This window comes from Ursus americanus, chromosome 2 (assembly GCF_024610735.1).
Source record: "Ursus americanus isolate L20-20 chromosome 2, mUrsAme1.1.p, whole genome shotgun sequence".
Lineage (NCBI taxonomy): Eukaryota > Metazoa > Chordata > Mammalia > Carnivora > Ursidae > Ursus > Ursus americanus.
In genome coordinates, this window is record NC_142128.1 from 5,914,821 (window position 1) to 5,937,032 (window position 22,212).

The 22,212-nt window shown below is 48.9% G+C and overlaps 1 protein-coding gene across 13 annotated transcripts in view; it reads left to right on the forward strand.

Moving 5' to 3' along the window:
* TRRAP (transformation/transcription domain associated protein) overlaps positions 1-22,212 on the forward strand; it is a 109,088-nt gene that overhangs the window by 84,526 nt on the left and 2,350 nt on the right. For 10 of the 13 annotated variants that reach the window (XM_087867321.1, XM_087867335.1, XM_087867332.1 and 7 more), the window contains 11 exons: positions 502-602; positions 4,291-4,492; positions 5,672-5,836; positions 7,288-7,378; positions 8,658-8,857; positions 9,794-10,055; positions 13,161-13,386; positions 14,147-14,364; positions 16,553-16,737; positions 20,858-21,061; positions 21,149-21,343. In XM_087867321.1, coding sequence (XP_087723447.1) covers positions 502-602; positions 4,291-4,492; positions 5,672-5,836; positions 7,288-7,378; positions 8,658-8,857; positions 9,794-10,055; positions 13,161-13,386; positions 14,147-14,364; positions 16,553-16,737; positions 20,858-21,061; positions 21,149-21,343 — 2,049 coding nt within the window. The remainder of the gene's footprint in view (positions 1-501; positions 603-4,290; positions 4,493-5,671; positions 5,837-7,287; positions 7,379-8,657; positions 8,858-9,793; positions 10,056-13,160; positions 13,387-14,146; positions 14,365-16,552; positions 16,738-20,857; positions 21,062-21,148; positions 21,344-22,212) is intronic. The other 3 variants (XM_087867342.1, XM_087867350.1, XM_087867355.1) reach the window with 1 other exon arrangement.

Consider the following 22,212-nt stretch of genomic DNA (forward strand, 5'->3'; position numbering starts at 1 on the left):
AGACTCCTGGTGCAGATAGTAGGGAAGAGGGTCAGAGCTTCCATAAACACAGCGTTGTTCGTGGGAAATAGTCCCTTCCCCACCAGAAAGGGAAAAGAAACCACCTGAGTGTTTGAAGTACATTTTATGGTCTCTGTTCTACACTGTCATTGGTTAACATGTTTAAGGAAAGAAAATTAAAAACTGCAGGATTATGAGGGTGTAAAATAGATTTTGATGATGTTCAGAGGAATATTAATAAAAACAATGAAACGAGCTAGACATAGAGAGCTTTGGAAAACAGTACCCTGAAGGTATCCAGGACTGTGCATGGCCTTTAGGGATTCAGTTTAAGTACATTTGTCTGTCAAGAACTGTTCATGTGAGCAAGGTCAGCCGTCAACGTCAAGTGTCCTTGTCAGTGACCTTCAGGACTTACTGCCTAGGTAAATATTTTAATGCAGTTTTAACATTGTCTAGAAATTTCAAGAATTTTTTTCCTACTTTTTTTTTTTTAAACAGGGTCTTGAAGTGATTGAATCTACAAACTTGAAATACTTTACAAAAGAGATGACAGCCGAATTTTACGCACTGAAGGGAATGTTCTTGGCTCAGATCAACAAGTACGTATGTTACACAGAAGGAGAAAAAATCATCAGATTATTAAGTAGTTATTTGTAAGCTGAAGTCAGTGTGCAGCCCCAGCTCGAGGTCTGTGTGATTTAGTGATAGCTGCAGGTGTGGTACTTGGGGCTCTCCGTCTCTGTGAGGATAGCAACGCAACAGCAGGTGGGTAAGCCAGTTCGATGGGTAGTACTTAAAAACGCTTTTAAGAAAGGAGTTTGCGTGAACACAGAGCTGCTGATGACATAGATTCATTTCCCCATTTTTGCAGCATGACATTTTGGACCCGAGTTGATTTGATTCCTTTTATGGAGACAATTCCTGTTTTAGAGCAGGGGGTCAGTCAGCTGTGGCCTGCAGACCAAATCCGGCCGGCGTCTGGTTTCTGTGAATGAGGTCTTAGAACACACCCACCCCCACTGACGGGGCCTCTGGCCCTTTCACACGACAGCCACAGAGTTGAGTAGTTGTGAGAGAAATTGTCCGGCCCATAAAGCCTAAACCCATTTGCTGACTGGCCCATTCAGAAAAGGTCACAGAACCGTGTTTTGGAGAAATGAACATCAGATGAAATTTTGTAAAAAGTATACAAATGAGATATGCTTACAAGGTACTGCTCATTGCTTTATGTGGAGCTCTGAAGCCCACTTTTCACATTTTCAATCAAAGGGGTTGCATTTTTAGGTTATTTTAAATAAGGAAGTGATTTTTCTCAAGATAAAAAGGCTTTTTTATTTTTAAACTCACATGACCTAAAATACACCATTTGGAAGTGTACTGTTGAGTGTGCTTTAGACATCCTCAGTGTCGTACAGCCATCACCACCTCCTCGTTCTGAAACATTTCCTTCCCCAGAAGAAACCACATACCTGTTAGCGGTCGCTCCCCATTGTCCCCTTCCTTTGTCCCCTGCCAGCCGCTCATCTGCTTTCTGTCTCTGTGATGTGCCGATTCTGAACATTTCGAATAAATGGAATCCTACAGTCTGTGGCCTTCTGCGCCTGGCTCCTTTCACTCAGCATCGGGTTCTCAGGGGCCATCTGTGCCGTGGCAGGTGGCAGGACTTCGTTCCTCTTTGTGGGTGAAGAGTGCTCCCCAGTGTGTCCGTAGATCTGATTAACCACTCAACAGTCCGTGAACATTGGGACCATTTCCCTGTGTGACCACTGTGCGTCATGTTGCTATGAACGTTCATGTACAGGGTTTTGTGGGAGCCTTGGGTATATACTTAGGGGTAAAATTGCTGGGTCATGTGGTACTTCTTTATCTTGTCGAGAACCTGCCAGATGGTTTTCCACAGTGGCTGCGCCTGTCTGTAGTTTCCAGCTTCTCCACATCTTCGCCAACATTTGTTACTTTTCATTTTTCAGACTGTAGCTGTGCTCGTGAGTATGAAGCGGGGCCCCGCTGGTCTGGATTGTCATTTTCCTGGTGATTGGTGATGTTGAGTGTCTTTTCTATGCCACGTGCGTGTCTTGTTGACAGCAGCGTGTGTTCGGTTACTTTGCCCGTTTCTTAGTTGGATTATTTGGCTTTTTATCATTTGGCTCTAATTCTTAGACGTTTGGATGTATCTCTGAGGTATATGGTTGCACACATTTTCATACTTGCCTGCAGGCTGTCTTCTCACTTTCTTGACCGCACCTTTAATGCACAAAGCTTCTCATTTTGAAGTTGGGTATATCTGGTACTCGTAGTGTCGTAGCCAACACCATCGCCTAACCCAAGGTCACAAGATTTACTCCTGTGATTTCTTCAAAGAGTCTTACACGTTTAGTTCTTACAATCAGGTCTTTAACCATTTTGAGTTAATTTTTGTATGCGGCAGGAGATAGTGGTCCAGATACATTCTTTTGCACGTGTATAGACTCTGTCCCAGCACCAGTTGTCGAAAAGACTTCTCCTTCCCCGTAGAAGGGCCTTGGCGGCCTTTTGGAGAGTTAGCTGAGCAGAAAAGTAAAGGTTTGTTTCAGACACTTAGAACTATTCCGCTGATGTACATCCATCGTTTTGATGGGACCACAGTGTGTCGCTTACTGTTGCTTTGCAGTACGGTTTGAAATTGGGAAGCCTTCTTCAACTTTATTGTTTTTCAGGATTGTTTTGGCTGTTTGGAATCCCTGACATTTCTGCATGAGTTTTAGGTTATTCATTTCTGCGAAAGAGGCAGTTGGAATTGGAGTGATTGCTTTGAATGTTGTAGGTTAATTTGGCGAGTATTGCCATCCTGACAGTATTAACTCTTCCAGTTCATGAACACAAGGTGTTTATCTTTGTTTAATTTAACAGTGTTTTATAGTTTTTAGTGTATAAGTCTTATATTTCTTATGCTAAACGTATTTTTAAATATTTTATTTTTCTTGATGTTATTAGAAATTGTTTTCCTAATTTTATTTGCAGATTTTCCATTGTTAAGGTATAGAAATACAACTGAATTTTATATATCGCTCTTCTATCTTCAACGTTGCCAAATGTGTATTTGCTCTGTCTTGTGTGTGTAATCTTTAGGGTTTTCTGTATATAAAATCATGTCATCTGCAAGTAGAGATAGTTGTACGTCTTCTTTCCAACCTGGATGCCTTTACTTTTTTTCTTGCCTAGTTGCTCCTACCTAGGCCTTCTGGTAGTCAGTTCAGTAGAAGTAGTGAAAGTTCTTCCCTTGTTCGTGTTTGCAGAGGAAAACCTCTTAGTCCTTCACCATTGAATAAGATGTTACCTGTGGGCTTTTCCTGTCTGACCTTTATTATGTTAACATCGTTCCCTTCTGTACCGAGCTAGTTGGGTGTGTTTATCATGAAAGGGTGTTGGATTTCATCAAATGCTTTTCTTGCACCAACCGAGATGATCGTGTTTTTCTTTTTCATTCTGCTAATGTGATGCATCACGAGGGTTGATTTTTTTTTGTATGTTGACCCACCGCCTTGTATTGCTTTGATAAATCCCTCTTGGTCACGGTGTATAATCCTTTTCACATGCTGCTGGATTTGGTTTGGATTTATAATCACGAGGGATAGGAGTATCTAGTTCTCTTATGTCCTGTACAGGGTTGGAAGATGTAAAAGTATCTCAGATTTGCAGATAGTAATGTGGAAACAGCCGGTGTGGAAAACAGTTCGTGAGCTCCTCAAAAAATTAAACACAGAATTGTCCTGTGGCCCAGGAGCTCCACGCTTAGGTGTATACCCAGGAGAGTTGAAAACGGGTGCTCAGGCAGGCTCTTGCTCACGAGTATTTGTAGCAGCACTGTCCTCAGTAGCCAAAATGTCAAAGCAGCTCAAATGAATGGATAAACAAAACCTGGTGTAGATATACAGTGTAACAGCATCAGACGTAAAAAGGAATGAAATGCTCACACCTGCTACAGCACGGGTGAACCTCGAAAACAGGTCACATAATACATGATTCCACTTCTGTGCGATACGCAGATGAGGTCAGTCCGTCGAGCCAGAAAGCAGGTTGGTGGTCCCCAGGGACTGGAGGCTGGGGGAGGTGGAGAGTGACTGCTCCACGGTATGGGGTTTGCTTTGGGGATGATGGCAGTGTTTTGGCACCCGATAGAGTGGCAGTTGTATGACGTTTTGAACGTACTGAATGTCACTGAATTATTCATTTTAAGTATTGATTTTATATTATGTGAATTTCACCAAAAAAAAAAAAAAATTACATTTTGCTTTTGTCTCCTCACAGATCTGAGGAAGCCAACAAAGCGTTTTCTGCAGCCGTGCAAATGCATGATGTGTTGGTGAAAGCGTGGGCCATGTGGGGCGATTACCTGGAGAACATCTTCGTGAAGGAGCGGCAGCTACACCTGGGCGTGTCTGCCATTACGTGTTACCTGCACGCATGCCGGCATCAGAATGAGAGCAAGTCAAGGAAATACTTAGCCAAGGTGAGACCAAAAGAACCCGTTTTCACCAAAGACCGTCTGGTAGCCTTCAGGTTTGCACAAGAAGGCAACTCTTTCCTGATCCGTGCTGGGGGGTGAGGCATCATTTCATGCCTGCCCGATCTGTTCCCATCACTCTTCACGGTATCTGTCATAGTTCCATTTGAAAGGTAAGAAAACAGAGACCTGACATACTTGGGGTCCCAGGACTTTGAAGCAGCAAAACTGTGCCTGGAGTCCGTCCTGGGACTCAGTCCAGCATTCTCTGTGGGACATCACCCTGGACAGATTCCTGCAGACCAATGAGGAGGCCGCCAGGAGAACTTACCCACCAGACACCTGCTAGAGTCTCCCCTCTCACCTGCAGGGGAGGTGCCCACAGTCCCAGAGCTGCTCAGCACTAGTTGCAGGTGACATGGGATCACAGGATTTCTGCACATGTGCAGGGTGTGGTCACACTCGCTGGAGTTCTTGACCCCAGGTCACCAGCGCAGGGGGCAGGGCCGGCGGCTGACATGCACCTTCCTAGAGGTGACTGCTTGACACTGAGATTCCTTCTTCGGTGTTGCTCCCTCTCTCCTGTCTGAAGAAACACATAAATAAAACCCAGAATTAATCGTTGCAGAAAACTTAGGAATAAGTTGCTCTGCTTTCCTGTTTCGTCCCATTAAAGGATTAGATTTCTTAGAATCCCTTCATGTCCAGATGTGGACTGAGCCTCAGCATCTAGCATTTAAAGCCGACTCCAGAAACACACACCAGCTATGATGACACAGGGAAGCTCCCTAATATTTGACCCTGAATTTGCCTCCTACTTGATGTGCTTATTTCAGACATGCGTGGCCACCTCATTCCAGGACGGTGTTCATCAGATTTTTAGCAAAGGTCCATTTTGTTTTGGTGAGGTCGTAAGTGTGAAGTAGGTTGACAGGCCCTTGGGTCACTACTTGGGTCAGTTAGTGATGACAGTAATGCCCCTTCTAGGTAAGAACCATGTTCACATTCGGGGTCGCATCTGTCTCTACGGTGTGTGCAGTGAGTTTAGTAATATTGTTGGCCCTTTTGTACGTCTTTTTCCGCATAGCAAGGCTATTCTGTATGTTGTTTTACTGTTGGGGAAGAGTCACTTGATGAAGGGCCTCAGAATTTTCATCCACCTCTGGGATTTTCCTTCTATCTTAGGTGCTGTGGCTTTTGAGCTTTGATGACGACAAAAACACTCTCGCAGATGCCGTTGACAAGTACTGCATCGGCGTGCCGCCCATCCAGTGGCTGGCCTGGATCCCGCAGCTGCTCACCTGCCTGGTCGGCTCGGAGGGGAAGCTGCTGCTGAACCTTATTAGCCAGGTGGGAGTCACGGGGTCTCCTTGTTCACAAGAAGATTGCATCGTTTCACATGTAGGAAGGTATACACATTCAGGCTTCACGTTTAAGTGATTGGAATAAGATAATCCGCCAGATCATTAGAGAATTAAAATGCCAGTTTCTTTGCTTGCCTGTGTTGCCACATAAAGATGCGGGTAAAACAGGTATTCTTTCAAAACTAGCAAATACTCCGAATTAGTGGCAGGTGGATCTGATTGACACTTTGTAGCCGATTTCCCCTCGCCAGTGCTGGAGCTCTTCGAGCTTCCCTTCGGACTGAAGTCCTAGTAGTTGTGGTGGTTGTCACCCCTCACCCCTCATGCAGTTGTTCAGGGTGAAAGTTGTAGGCCCTGGGGATGGGGATGGGGACGTGCACACACTGGGGTCACAGGAAGGCTTTCATGACCATGATTTGAGAGGATTTCAGGTTTGCCCTCCATGTGAGAAGCCCAATGGGTAGAGGAAGGACCCTGATGGTGGGAATTTGGAGACCGTTCTGTGTCACATACAGTGCCTGTGACCGTGTTTCTTTTTATAAAGTTAGTCCTGTGATTGACTCCTCATGAATGAAAAGCATCCTGACCAAGCGTTTGGGAACGTGTCTCTCATCATTCTGTCTGTCCAGCTTACTTTGCTCTTTATATGTGATACAGCGTGCATGTTGTACCCAAAAATGGTTTTATTTTTCCCCTCGAGAGGCTGCAGCGATGGGCCTGGGTACTGGCGTTTTGCCTGGAGTTTCTGTGCTGGGATGTGGATTCGGTCTGTGTGGTAGAGTCGTCATTCAGCAGACATCTCGTAATGCGTGATAGCCAGCTACCCTGTGTTCCGTGGCAGAGCCAGATGCCATTCCTGGCTTCTTTCATAGGTGCATTCGAAGGCTCTGAGTAACATCAGAGTAGCTATTCAGGCCTTTTGAAGAAGCCATAAAACCCCAGTTTGGTAAGACTACCTTAAACCAAAAATTTTCATTGTCCTCCTTGCTGCGGTTACATGAAGATACTCACTAGTGAACCTATTCGTCAGAATTGGTTTCCATTTCCCAGTGAGTGGTGCCTAATAGAAAGACCGACTAGTGTCATTTTGTCTTTTCCCGTCACTTGCGTGAGTGAGGTCCGAGGAGCGGTGCGTTTTGTCCTCAGATTTACCGAATCAAAGGCAAGTGTGGTTTCTCTGTCATTAGCAGTCCCCCAGGCAGAACTGGTGGAGTGCACCGTGTTGATCTTTCTCGGTTCTTTAAGACGTAAACTAGGTATTTGACCTGCTGTTTAATCCGGCTCGTGGATGAGCCCCGTGGCGCAGTATTTGCCTCCTTGGTTCGCATGGAGACCCCAGCCCATTTACAAGTGGCAACAGTTACTTTCCCTACAAAGCGTCGTCCTCTAGAAGCCCAGTGGTGAGCAGCGCTCTTTACGCCCCATGTCTCTGACCAGGTTGGACGCGTGTATCCCCAGGCGGTCTACTTTCCCATCCGGACCCTGTACCTGACCCTGAAAATCGAGCAGCGGGAACGCTACAAGAGCGGTATGTGTCGGGCGGGGCCGGCTGGCCAGGCCGTGAAGGGCCCAGTCCGTGGGGGCATGCCATGTCCAGACGGCTGTGGATACTCTCCTGCCCTCGGCCTGTCTTTAGCCAGTGAGAGGACACTGTGGGGCTGGGAGGCAAAGCCTGATCTCTGAAGAAAGTCGATGGTTCTCCATGGTTGTGATTTAATAGGGTGTTGGTTTACCGGAGTGTTTTGGTCCATAAGTAGGAAAAATACATGAAATTTTTAGCTCTAGAGAATTATAAAGTTTAATAATACATCCTCGTAAGCAGTATAAATGTCACTTACCATGTATGTCATTTAGTTCATAATTTCATCAGTTGTCAGAAGAATCAGCATAGAAATCAGATTCACTCAAATAGAAGAGTTTTAATCTGTATTGAATAGTCCTCGTATGTAAGAAGTAACTGACCAGTGGTCTCCATTGCCCACTATACATGGTACCTTGTAAACCGTTAAAGCATCATCTGCTTCAGGCCGTTTTTAACACCCAGGTGTTCATGCTGCGAGGCCAGAGACTCTAAGGAGGTGACCTGATCCACTGGGCGTGCTCGTATACCCCGCCGCTGAGCTGGGCTGGTCGGGAGACTGCACGGCACGTTCCATCTCTGGCCTCACAGGCCTACTAGGTAGATGGGTGTTTGGGTCCTTTGAAAGTTACGGTGCTTTTATTCTGAGTGAGCCAAAGCTAGACAAGTGGGCATTTGGGTTCTACAGCATGTTTCTCAGTCCACACGTGACTGTTTTTCAAAAAAGCCTTTTTAACACCGTGATTTGGCTTTCCTAGATGAAAAAATGTAAATCTGCTCATTCATTACTTTTAGATTCTCTGAGCTCTCTGCAAGGAATGTATTGTGAAATATTTTTTCCTAATGTTTAAAAAATGCTCAAGCTTACAGTGAGTTAGAAAGGAGAGGACCGTGAATACTCGTGCCCCCTCACCTCAGTCCACCACGTAGCACACAGCTGTTTGCACGCGCTCACTCTCTCTGTCGCTCTCTCTGTCTCTGCGTGACCCTTTCTGCTTTTCACTGAAACGTCTGAGGCCAGGTCGTAGGCAGTCGCGTGCCCGAGCCCCTCAGCTCACGTCTCCTTAGAGCCGGGGCGGCTCCCACGGTCCCTGGGGAACCGGGCTCGTGATGTGTTAACACGCCTGCAGGAACCAGCGTTCCTTCGGCCGATGGGTCCTCTAGAGCTCCGAGCTCTCGCATCGGGCCAGTTCCGCGCTGACATTGGCGTTGTGTGTGTTACTCTCAGATTCTGGACAGCAGCAGCCAAGTTCAGTGGGTAACCAGTCCCATTCTGCATCAGATCCAGGGCCCATAAGAGCAACAGCACCAATGTGGCGCTGCAGCCGAATCATGCACATGCAGCGAGAGCTCCACCCCACCCTTCTGTCTTCCCTGGAAGGCATCGTCGATCAGATGGTCTGGTTCAGAGAAAACTGGCATGAAGAGGTAGGTGGAGGGAACCTGTCGTCCGAAAGCGGTGGGCTGCCTTCCCTCAGATTAGCTGCCCGGCCGTGTATGTGTTGTGTCTCGTCCAGCTGAACCGTGGCGAGCAGGTCGCTCCTGTCTGCTACTGATGTAGCCCCAGCTGTTTGAAGCAGGATACGCCTGACGAAGAAGATGGAATTGAGGAAGCCGGTTCTGGCCTTCACGCGCTTCCTGTGCTCACGTCCATGAGCGCCGTAATTAACTACCACCGAATACCAGTTAGCCAGCAGCGGCAGTGGGTGTAGGTGACTCCAGAGCCGCCAGGCCCTCCCCGTAATGGTGTTTGCATAAGCCGATGACTAAGGGATGAGGCCCTACTATCTAGATGTTTATCTCCGTGGCCAAGAGGCCGTCTTGTCGCTTAATTCTGTGTGCGTGTGCACACGCGACAGTGACTTCAGAGCTGTCTGCGTAGAAGGGGTTTCCTGTGGTTGATCAACAGAAGGGCAGGTGTGTGCCCCAAAAAGCGGAAGTTTTTTGTTTTGTTTTAATGTTCAGGACACTTAGTCCTCATGTTTTGTGTTTTTTTTTTTTTTAAAGATATTTTTATTGATTTATTTGACAGAGATAGAGACAGCCAGCAAGAGAGGGAACACAAGCAGGGGAAGTGGGAGAGGAAGAGAAGCAGGCTCATAGCGGAGGAGCCTGATGTGGGGCTCGATCCCAGAATGCCGGGATCACGCCCTGAGCCGAAGGCAGACGCTCAACGACTGTGCCACCCAGGCACCCCAGTCCTCATGTTTTTTAAAAACAGCTGACTGTGTGGCACGCATGGGTTGGCTCTGTGCTGTCCTCCCTGATTTTGTGCCTACTATGTGCCAGGAGGTGGGGACGTGCTCGGTTAGCTGCCCGACTTGAGAGCCACTGTGTGAATTGTCTCGGGTCTCTCCCCGCCAGGTTCTCAGGCAGCTTCAGCAGGGCCTGGCGAAATGTTACTCCGTTGCATTTGAGAAAAGCGGAGCCGTGTCCGATGCCAAAATTACCCCCCACACTCTAAATTTCGTCAAGAAGTTGGTGAGCACGTTTGGGGTGGGCCTAGAGAACGTGTCCAACGTCTCGACCATGTTCTCCAGCGCGGCCTCCGAGTCTCTAGCCAGGCGGGCACAGGCTACCGCCCAGGACCCCGTCTTCCAGAAGCTGAAGGGCCAGTTCACAACCGGTGAGTCCCTTCCAGTACCTAGAGAAGGTTCCGCTCGCTCTTCTTCCTCTGTCTTTAACAATCAGCTAGTTGTTATTTCTTCGTTTTCATGAGCACGGTCCTGGCCAGCTTGCTGTACTCTGTTTAAAATGCGGACTCAGATCATGAAGCCACCATGACTTTCTGCAGCCTTCTCTCCGGGGGAGGGTTAAGGTGTGGAGCCAGGCTCCACGTGAGGGGATGGAGGGTGTTAGGAAGAGGAGGGTTTCAGGCTGAACCCACCTCCCTGTCCCTCCCTCCACTTCGGTTTTGCGGGAAAACTAAACAGTGGGAGGTGAGGCAGGCTCAAAGTACAGGGCTCAAGGTGATGAGTAGAGTTCAGACCTGTGGATTCAGGTGGCAGAAAGACAAGGAGATTGTATTATCATTACTGGTCCCTGGTTTGGCTTCGTGCATTTTCTGAGGCCCCAAGAGCATGAACCCTGGCCCCAGCTCTGCGTGATTGGTGGCAGACTAGTTGAGTCTGCTTTGGCCTCTGTCTTCACCCGCCAGACGGGGGCCCTGGTTCCCGCAGCAAGTGCACAGACAGGCCAACCGACCGTGCCCCCTGGGCTGCAGGCGATCCTGCCACCCGTGTCGCACCGCCACCCCACTGACTGCCTGTCGTCTGGCCCAGGCGAGCGCCACGTCTCAGAGCATCCCTCTAGCCGCTTGGGGAACTTCTGCAGGCCTTTGTGTCTTGCATGTCAACCCCTGAGTGATCATCATGGGAAACAAGATTTGTCTGCTCAATTTTCCAGCTAGAAGAAACATTTTAGTTTTATTACTCCTTTTATAACTGTCTCCAGAACATTCTTTCTTCACTGATACCCGAAGCCATAGAATAATGGTTTACATTGTTAGTTGTTTGAAATTATCTTTTAAGAACTCGTATCGCGGAGAACACAGCTAGAAATATGTGGTGTGTAGACGAGGTTGAAATCGAGGTTGTAAATGAAAATATTGATCCCACTAATTGCAAAGGATGCTTTGCAGCCTCCGCCATGACTCTCTTGAGCCGTGTGCGATACAGCGGGTCCTGCTGTCGTTCCCGGCAGCCCCAGGGCCCCGGGTTCCCTCTCCTTGTGCTGTGAGTGGGGCATTGAAGGTAACGCTGGACTTGCCTTAAGGTTGAGGGGCTTCCCCCGTTGCACCCACACCTTGAAGAAGATGCTCTTTGAACAATAAAATATGAGCCTTTCACACCTTTTCCACTGAAGCGCTTCCATCATCTTAAATTTTTTTCTTTGTGATCTTCACATGATGTGGTCAGTCACTATTCCCTGAAAAAGGAAAAGTCTTGAGATGAATTTTATGGAAATGATCCTATTTTACTCAAGGGAAATGATATATTCAGTATGTCTTTATCTTAAAATGTGAGCTCATTAAATCAAATGTAGTCTGAACTGGAGAATTCATAGTGAGACAAGTCATTTGGATTTTGTTGCACAAAAATACAAAAGCTGAAACTCTAAGGCAGACCGTTAGGAGGCTCTGACCCTCTTCCAAGCATGGGCGTTTCATACGTAACTCAGAGCCCCGCAGCCCCCCCCCCCCTCCGTTCCCGGGAAGGACCAGCTCTGTGTTTGAGCGCCGCGTTCTCCACACAGCGGAGGAGAGTTCACCCACCTCCGTCCGCGGACAGCATCGCCTGTGTTGGCTGCTCACTCCCGGCCCAGTAAGGAGGTGGACGAAAGTCCAAAGACAGTACAGCACATTCATCCCAGGGGGCGAGGACTCACATGCAGGAACTTGGACACGAATGTGGCAGGTGTTTTATCTGCAAAAGCACCAGACTGAGGACGGATGAGCAGTGTGCCACATCCATACCCGAGTAAGATAACCAAAATGGAATTAGCCATTGATAAGGCGAGTGGGAGGAGCCTCCGATGATGCTGAGTACAGAAAGCCAGTCTCGAAAGGATACCTGCTGCGTGGTTCGTTCTTAGGAAACGTTTGTAAAATGGCATCAGGATGGAGATGAAGAATGGGTTATGGGTGGCCGGGAGTTAGGGATTCAGGGCAGAGGCCTGACACTGGGTGTCTGGGCTGATGGACAGTTGAGCCCCTTGGTTGCAGCGCTTCTGAGGTTGGGCTGGTGTTCCGCTGGCCGTAGCCCCTCTGGGCCCCCGTGTAGGCGTTGATGGGGCCTTCACCAGCCCCTGGGTCTACATTCACATCGTTGACCCCCCATCACTTTCTCTGCGGTTGGCTGCAGCCCAGCAGGGGGCAGTGGGGAGGAGGCAGTGAGGACAGGGGACAGGAGTCTGCACCCGGCTCTCCCCACACAACCTGACTGCAGAAGAGCTTCTGCAGAGGCCCCGCCACAGGTCCTGGCCCTTGTCAGCGAGAGGACGGTGGTTCCCGTGGGGTCCATTTGTGATGGAGATGGTTCAGCTTATCCTGACCTTCGGGCTCTGGCAAGTTAGAGTAACCCAGAGCCCCTTCCCCCCAGTGCTCGTCTGTGTGGGACTGGCGCTTTTTTAAAGAAGGGCTTTTCAGTTTCATTGACCTTTTAATATCAAGTTTCAGTAAAATCTGAGATATACAGCAATCAGGGGTATTTTAATGGCTTAAATGAAAAGGGCATGTTTTCCGTTTTTGTCACTTCGATTTCTTGCCTTAATTCTTCTGATGAGCTGATTTATAATTTAGTATTCGCCGGGGTCGGTTTTTTTCTCCTTTAGCCTCAGGTTAATTACTGTGTTGGCTTTTGGCACAGGGCGTGGTTCCTCAGTGGGACACTTGCTCTCAGGCGGGGCTGCCGGTGGGCGGTGACCTTCAGGGCTGGCCGGTGGGCTCCTGTGCCCCTCGGAGGGCCCCGCAGGACCTGTGGTGACTGGGGTTGAGGCTTCTTGTTGGCAGTTCATCCCTTCCCTCCTCCAGTCTTGGGGTCAGCAGAGAAGTCACTCTGGCTTCAACTTACACTTTAAAGAGTGACCGGGGATAAGATGCTCTCTGCTCTGGATTAGATATAAAATAAAACATGCCTGTTTCCTACTTGGGAGGCTCTTAAGCATGATTTTGTAGTGAATTCCAGATGGCCCAGATGATTAAAACTGTTTTTAATTATATTTTATTTTGAAGATTTTGACTTCAGTGTTCCAGGATCCATGAAGCTTCATAATCTTATTTCTAAGTTGAAAAAGTGGATCAAAATCCTGGAGGCTAAAACCAAGCAGCTTCCAAAGTTCTTCCTCATAGAAGAAAAGTGCCGGTTTTTGAGCAACTTCTCGGCACAGACAGCTGAAGTAGAAATTCCAGGGGAGTTTCTGATGCCCAAGCCGACCCATTATTACATCAAGATTGCTCGGTGAGTGAGCCCGGCGTGGCTGTCGGTCACTAACACACACCACCCCAGGCGGGCCTGCCGTGGGAGAACCTTTCCTGAATCCGCAGGGAACTGGACAGACTAGAAAGTTACCCAGTCCCTAAAACTCTTAAAGCTCGGTATTCAAAAGAGACTCGGACAGCTGTAAAACTTACTAAGAGTAGGTGTTCCAGCTTATTGTAAATGTCCGAAGTGCTGTAACAAATGGTCATAATCAGACTCAGAAGTCTGCCTTCTCGTGCATCCAGAATCGGGTCTCCGGTCCCCCAGATGTGCCTCCCCTTCTGGCCAGCCCTCCCTGCTCGCTGGCCCACGGGACGGAGGTGATGGCGAGGGTGTGTAGTCCTCACGCTCGCTCCTGGGGCCCCTGTTCCCCGTGGCCCTCACGCCTGACAGTCCCGCTCCCGATGTTCTGACCCCCCCCCCCCAGTTCTGCAGCTGGGGTGCTCAGTCAGCAGCTCACCGTGAGGTCCTGAGGCGGGACCCCGTGGCTGATGGTTTTCAAGCTACAGCGTCCTCTTCTCTTCCTGCGTTTTCCCTCTGCCACGGGGTCTTCCCCGCGTTGTAAAAGACGGTCGCACCGTTCCTGTGTCGTCAGAGTGACGGCCGTGCCTGCAGGGGCCTGTCTTGCCGCGACAGCTCCGGACGCCGTTCTTGTAAAGTTCCCTTTTCTTCTCAAAGAAAAGGCCTGGAAGTTGAGGCCCCGGGGAGCTGGCGTCTCACTGTGTGCCTGCTTGGCTAGGTTCATGCCCAGGGTGGAGATCGTGCAGAAGCACAACACCGCGGCCCGGAGGCTCTACATCCGCGGCCACAACGGCAAGATCTACCCGTACCTCGTCATGAACGACGCCTGCCTGACGGAGTCCCGGCGAGAGGAGCGCGTGCTGCAGCTGCTCCGCCTGCTGAACCCCTGTCTGGAGAAGAGGAAGGAGACCACCAAGAGGCACTTATTCTTCACAGGTACGAGGGGTGCCCTCGGGTGCGCAGCCGCTCCCATCAGCCTCTGCGGGTTTTCACGCGCGCATCTCCTGGGAGCGGAGAGGGCCCTGAAGCATGCCAAGCCGGGAGGCTTCTGGAACCAGGGCCCTGCTCCCAGAAGAAGCCGCTCCCCAGCCTTGAGGCTCCGCACTGCACGACAAGTGTCTGATGATTATTTGTTCGGCAAAGGGGGTGCCGTGGCTGCGGCCACTGCTGTTTCTCCCCGCCCGGGAACCCGTCCCCACTCTGGTGAAACAGGGGCTGAGCGCAGGGTGTGTTGTGAGCTTGTTTGCGGGAGGTCTCTGAACGACTCCTGGAGCCCACGCTGTGCCGAGTGGCCACGGCCGGCATGTGCCTCCCCGGGGGAAATGCAGCACGAGGGAGCTGAGAAGCCCTGTGAAGGCCACAGAAATCTTGGTCGCGCGGTGACCAGCAGCCTCTCAGTAAGGTCTTCCCATGCCAACTCATGGCTGGTTCGTGAGTGACCCCTTTCTGTCTGTAGCAGGGGCAGAGGTGAGCTGCCTGTCGTCCCATTCAGAGAAGAGAACCAGTTAAAACATTTTAGCATCTGATCTCTGAGGTTAGGAGCCCATTGCAATGAATGTTATCTAGTCCCATATGGAACTTTCTTCTGACCACTAAGAATCCAACCCATTTTGACCTAAAATCTCTTACCCTTAAGTTCAATACCCCCAAAGTAAGAAGTAGATCACAGAAACGAGTCTGTAGAAAACCAGATACATGTTAACATGTATGTAATGTGATCTATAGTGTGGATCACATCTGGGGGTGATAGACGGTTCTTGGCTTTTTCCAAAGAAACAAACTCTTGGTCAGCATCAAACGACAGTTCAGATAGGTGCCCTTGAGTCACTGTGGAATTTCTTGATGGATTGAAGCCATGGCAGCAAGCCAGTAATTGTGCTTTCACGAACATTAGGCCGAATTCACTCTGGGCTCATTAGAAGTCAGAAGCGTGTGTGTGTGTGTGCACGTGCGCACACCACACTGACACCCAGTGTGGGTGCAGGCGGTCACAGTGGCCTAGGGACAGGCTGGTGCGGCAAAGGGTCACAGCTTCCGCTGGACCACTCAGCAACGCCCGGGCAGCTTGCTGCTTGACCCCATGCTGGATAAGCTTGATAGTGCTACCTTCTTTGCTATCTTCTGGAAATTCCTCAGCTCTCTACAAAATATCTTCAACAAAATGTCTTAAGGGGCGCCTGGCTGGCTCAGTCAGTAGAGCACATGACTCTTAATCTCGGAGTCGTGAGTTCAAGCCCCACTTGGGCATAGAACTTACTTTAAAAAAAAAAAAAAAAGAGTCTTAGTAATATTACCTTGATCTAATATTCTTACAGTATTATTTAGTCTACCAGCAGCCTAGTGGGGTACATACTATACTCTCATTTACGGATGAAGAAATGGAAGTTCATAGAAGTCCAGTGACCGTTCCCGAGGTCACATCACCGGGAAAACAGACTTGGGATGTGGGTGCGGGCTGTCTGGCTCCGGAGCGGGCAGGCCCGGCACCTTCTGGTCGAGTGCAGTCCCGGTGGAGGGTATCACCTTGTGAGGTGAATTGCTTCTTAGACGACGTCTCCAGTGCGAGAGTGGTCATCAGGGTGCATCCGGGTCCTGGTGCGTCTCCCTCTCAGTCCAGCTCCACGAAGTAACTGGCTCGAGTGATCAGATTCGCTCTGGGAGCTGCCCGAGGCTGAACCACAGAACACAGAAAAGGACTGGAGTGTTTGCCTCATTTCCCCAAGATGGGGCCAGCCATCCTGACGCTAGAAGACAGGTTAACGTAACTGCCCTCAATGGGCACCTTGGAGTGAGTGGGAAGCTTGAACTCTGCCGATAGAACCCTGTGGAGGAGGGCCTCTGCAGAGTGAACTGCTGGCAGAGTCTCTAGTTTTTATTTTTGAGGATTGCTTTCTAAATTTCTATTCACCTGTGTCTTAATCACAAGGTAATGGCAGCTCAGGCCCCGTCACCTAGGAGGCTGGGCTTCAAGTTGAGTTAGGACGCGGCGTGTGACTTCCAGCTCGATCCCCTTCCTCTGCTCACGAAGGGCTGAGTGAGCTGCTCCCGGGACGTCCCTGGGAGTGGAGTCGAGCGTTACCCGGGTGTGTTCTAAGTCTGTTCCCATGTCCTTCTTTGTCCTCAGTGCCGCGAGTGGTGGCGGTGTCCCCACAGATGCGCCTCGTGGAAGACAACCCCTCTTCTCTTTCCCTCGTGGAGATCTATAAGCAGCGCTGTGCCAAGAAGGGCATCGAGCATGACAACCCCATCTCCCGGTACTACGACAGACTGGCCACGGTGCAGGCGCGCGGGACCCAAGCCAGCCACCAGGTACCGAATCGGGGCGGCCAGAAGTGTGAGCTGCCGTGCTCTGTGGCGGTGTTTCCACGCCGTGTGTGCGTAGACAAGTCACGGGCAGCTGAGAGGTACCTTTTTTCCTCCTTGGACTTGTGAGGTGGAAGAAACTAGGCCACCATGGACCCTAATGGAATGACATGTGCTGCAGAATAACTTTATGCAAAGTCATTTGGCAACCAGACTTGATCTAAGGGACACAAGGCTATTTATCCGCTTAATATTCACATTCATCTGCTTTGCTGCTGGGCCGTTAGGTGACACACAGTCTGGGTACTGTACGTACTTTCTAAAATACAAAAAGTGGTGAGCCCTGAAACACGTCAGGCGCAGCTGTTTCGGTTGCCTTGGGAGGGACCACAGCGCGGACCGCAGGAGGCCCTGACGGCTCTGGCCGCATCAGGTGGACGAAGGGCCCTCTCTGCCTGTAGATTCCTGCCCTTGGCAGAAAGGAGGGAAGGTGTGGGGTCTGGATGAGGAGGTTTTGTATGGGACTGTGTGCATTACCCAGAGGCAGCTCTCCTGGCCTGCTCCGCAGACACCACTGTGGTCCTTCCTGTGCCTCCTGAGAGGGCCTCACAGGTTCTAGGAGAGAGACCGTGGAGCTGGAGGCTGTGACCTTGCCTCCATCCTTCCATGTCCAGCTGGCCCGGCGGCTCTGCACGCGGTCTGAGCTAGATGACCCACCACCTTCATTAGTCTCACAGCTGGAAACACTCGGGGATCGTCACGTCAGCATTTCAGTTAGTCTGGAACCTGGGAGACTTTGTTTCTAGCAAGATGGAGCGCACAGGGTGCTTGTCTCACCCACCTGGGCAGCGCTCAGGGCACAGGCAGGGCTGAGGCAGTCCGGCCTTGCGGTCTGGTGCACCTTCGTGCAGCAGACTGACTGGAATCCCTCTGTTGTGACTGGCCTCTGTGGACAGAGCTTGCGGCCTCCCTTGGGAATTGGCGTCAGGGCTTCCTCAGGTCACAGGTCACTGCCTGGTCACTCTGTGACCAAGGACAGTTCTGAGGTGTCTGTGGGAGATGAATGGATTATATTCGTAAGGCTGCATTTGCCTTTGACGGTGTAGAAACTGGATGACCTCCATTTGCAAATATTTCCCGATACAAGGATCTCCTCGTGTTTTATAATCGGCTGCGTAACTCATGAATGTGATGGTCGGTTCAGCTTAGAGACCACGTGGGGTCCTGCTGGGCCAGCTGGAGATGCTGACAGCAGTACAGAACAGGCTGTCATGGCCCCTTCTTATTCCTGTACCCGAACTTGCTTCTTTACCAACTCTGCTTCTTCATCCTTTGATGTTTTTTAATACCTTTATTGAGATATCATTTACTTGCCAGAAAATTCACCCTTTAAATTGTATGATTCAGGGGTCCCCGAGTGGCTCAGTCGGGTAAGCATCCAACTCTTGGTTTCGGCTCAGGTCATGATCTCAGGGTTGAGAGATCAACCAGAGATCCTCCTGGGCGAGGAGCCTGCTTAAGATTCTCTCTCTCCTTCTGTACCCCGCCCCCCAATACTGTAAAATGAAATGTACAGTTCAGCATTCTCAGCATATTCAGAGTTGTGCAGTCGTCACCACTACTCTATATACATTTCATCACCCCAGGGGCACCAGACTGGTTCAGTCAGTAGAGCATGTGACTCTTGATCTCAGGGTCATGAGTTCAAGCCCCACATTGAGCATGGAGCTTACTTAAAAAAGAAGAAAAAAAACATTTCATCACCCAAAAAAGAAGCCTCACACCCATTACTACCACTCCCTTTTCCTTTGTGCCCCCTGACGTTGGAAACCACTAATCTTTCGGTCTCGTGAACATGCTTATTCTTCATTATCCTATGAAAGGAATCATACGGTATGTGCTCTTTTGTGGCTGGCTTTCACTTAATGTTTCCGTGATTTATCCATTTTGTGGCATGTATCAGTTTGTTCCTTTTTATTCGTTAATATTCCCTTGTGTGACTATCCCACGTTTATCTGTTTGTCAGTTGGTGGACTTTTGGATTATTTATACTTTCTGACTTACAGTCTGTGCTAATGACTGAATACTCGTGTGTATGTTTCTGTATGGACGTATGTTTTCGTTTCTCTTGAACATGTGGCTCAGAGTAGAATTGATGGGTCACATGGTCAGTTTTATGTTTAACATGAACTGCCAAACTTTTCCCAGGTGATTACAGTGTATAAGGGTTCTCTTTTCTCTGCATTCTTGCTAATAGTTAATCTGTCTTTTCAGTTATAGTTCTCATTCATTTGGTTGATAACAAGTGATATTGAGCAGCTTTTCTGTGCTAAGTAGCTGTTTGCATATTTTATTTGGAGAAATGTCTATTTAAGTCCTTTGTTCATTTTTAAATTATATGATTTGTCTTTTTATTATTCTAAGAATTCTTTGTATGCCCTTGGCTGCAGGTGATGTCACTTTATTTCCTGTGTATTGGCTATGTTGTCTTGATTTTTTTGTTGAAAACTGGGTATTTTTAATAATACATGGCAACTCTAGAAATCCGATCCTTTCCCCCAAGGCTTGTTATTGTTGCTGTTTGTTTAGTAATTTTCCTGGACTAATTTGTAAAGTCTATGTTTTTGCCATGTGCAGCCATTGAAATCTCTGCTTAGCTAGCTCATGATTTGACAGAGATTTTCTCACATGCCTTGAATCAATAAGTCTTCCCCCTTTTTGCGGGCCTCTGTTTGTTGGGGAGAGGGGAGAAATGCCTTCGACATGTCCAAGTAATTTACATCTCTGCCTTAGCTTGCACTTCATGGTTATGTAGTCTCAAGGTCAACAGATGTGAGAGCATAGGGCTTTCTGAGGTTTCTCGTGAGCATACAAGTGGTCTTCTAGATTCTTAGGAATATGTTGAAGCTTTTCAAAGCCTCCGGTGGGCATCTCATTCCCTAGCTCTTCCTCTTGTTTGCCGTCATCCTTTGTGCTCCTGCTGCTATCACTGCGGTGGGCATCTGCAGCGTTAAATGGTTGTCACTGATTGTTTTCAGCAAATGCTCTTCAGTTGAAGTAGGATGCTCCTCACTGACTGAACTCTGAATTCCGTCAGAGACAAGCCCAGTGAATGGGGCTTATTTCAGGAAGCTGCCAGACAAGACGACTAGTGATAATTCCCTGGAGATAAGGTTTTGGGGGGGCTCACTGAACCCATTTTCTTTGGCCAGTGGCTCTTAGGCTGCTGGTTTCTACAGCTTCTGTGGTTGCAAAGTTGTTGGTTTTCAAGGCCAGTGTGGAGGTGGGTAAAAGAGTATGGGAATAGGATAATTAAACTGGTACAGAGCTCACAGTCACTAAGATTCAGCCTTTCTTCCTTGAATAAAAGCAACTCAGATTGTTGTAAGCCTTTTTTCCAGAATTTAAAAGATTTTCCAAACTTTATGTAATATAAAAGTGGGGTTTTTTTTAAGTTTATTTTTATGATTTGTACTAGTGTTCATGATGGTCTGTGTGGTTCTTGGTTGCTTAGGGTCTGCATTCTAGTGGCTACTCAGAGTCTATGGTTGGAACTTAGCCCAGAATAGACCTTGTACCTTTACCATTTGGTTTAAGAAAAACTAAATTAACTCTAGTAAACTTTTTATTGAGACTGTCTTTGAATTTGTGGTGTTAGAAATAGTCTTATGAGTCTTCCAGCACAAAATTCAGCTTAAAGTGTTGTGTAACATCTGCTCTGCTTTGAGAAACAGTTTATAAAACTTGCGTTTTTAGTAGTCTTAGGTATGCAGTGTTGGATTCCAACTATTCGTTTGTTCTGTTAACTGGTCTAGTATATTCTGTAGTTAACAAGTTATAGTGTTCGGGTTTTACCTAAATTCTTAGTAAGACGGATACCACACGCCATGCAGCTAAGGCCTTTATTCGGATGGCTCTGTTGTTGCTTCAAGCGTACGATGTGAGCCCTAGAGGGAAACTGACATCCCCGTGTTTAGTCGAATGACATCACATATGTATTTGTCAACAGAATTCACTCTTTCGGTGCCAAGTAAGTATGAAAATACAATTTGAGAGTTTTCCTTTTGAAAAAAAACCAAACAAGTGAATTCGAGGGAAGCTATCGTGGAGCGATATATCGTTTCAGGTCCTTCGAGACATCCTCAAGGAAGTTCAGAGTAACATGGTGCCACGCAGCATGCTCAAAGAGTGGGCTCTGCACACGTTCCCCAACGCCACGGACTACTGGACGTTCCGGAAAATGTTCACCATCCAGCTCGCACTGATTGGCTTTGCAGAATTCGTCTTGCATTTAAATAGACTCAACCCCGAGATGTTACAGATCGCGCAGGTAACTGGGTGTCCCCGGGCAGGGCCTGTCCTTCAGCATCTGCGTTGTGCTGGGTAAGTTCTGAGAACGTCTCCTTCTGGTGTTCAGGACACCGGCAAGCTGAACGTGGCCTACTTTCGATTTGATATAAACGACGCAACTGGAGACTTGGACGCCAACCGTCCCGTCCCTTTCCGCCTCACCCCCAACATTTCCGAATTTCTGACCACCATCGGCGTCTCCGGCCCATTGACGGCCTCCATGATCGCTGTCGCCCGGTGCTTCGCCCAGCCCAACTTCAAGGTAGGCCACGATGGCTCGTGCGCGCACACGCGGGGCGGGGGTCGCTCGTACACCGTGCGGCCCTGTGGGCTGCTGGCCTGTTAGGAGGGTGGCAGAAAGCTCATTGTTGCTGTGCAATTCAAGTTTCTTCGTTTTGGAAGAAGCATTTCAAAATTTTTGCTGTCTAAAAGCCTTTAGGATGTTGAGGGACCAGTTTTATGCAAAGGAATTGGAAGCCTCTGTTGGAGGATTTTCCCAGCCATCAGTGTTGCTCGTCGGTTTTCTTCACTTGGTTTCGTAGCTGCCTTCCATTGTGCGTTTATGTAAATCCTTCTGCTATGAAAGGGCAGAAGAGGGGCGCCTGGCTGGCTCAGTGAGCAGAGCGTGCGACCCTTGATCTCCGGGTGGTGAGTTCAAGCCCCACACTGGGTGTAGACATTACTTAAAAATAAAAGGGCGGAAGTGTTGTCTGCAGGATGGCACCTGTCTTCCTAGCGCTGTGGTTATGGGGTCCAAAGGACTGTGACGTGCAAGGCACACCCTGAGGCCCCGGCGGTGGCAGGTGCGATGGACGCCGTTGGCCACGGGAAGCTGTGGGACGGCTCTGTCCCCGTGACAGGCCAGGGAAGGCGGGCGGCTGTCAGAGCTCATGCCACTGGGGAGGGCAGACCGGGATTCAAATCCGGTTCACGCTGACTCAGAGCCTGTCTTCACCACCAGAGTAATTCTCTCCCCACAACTGGGGACTGAACACAAGTTATTTTCCTTTCAACTTGAGAGACCACTTGTACTTTTTTTTTTCTTTTTTTCCACTGATGAGCAGTTTGTGTCTCGAGAGGCCTTCAGATACCAGTTGCTTTCCTAAAGTGTTTACTCGGAACGGTTTTTAA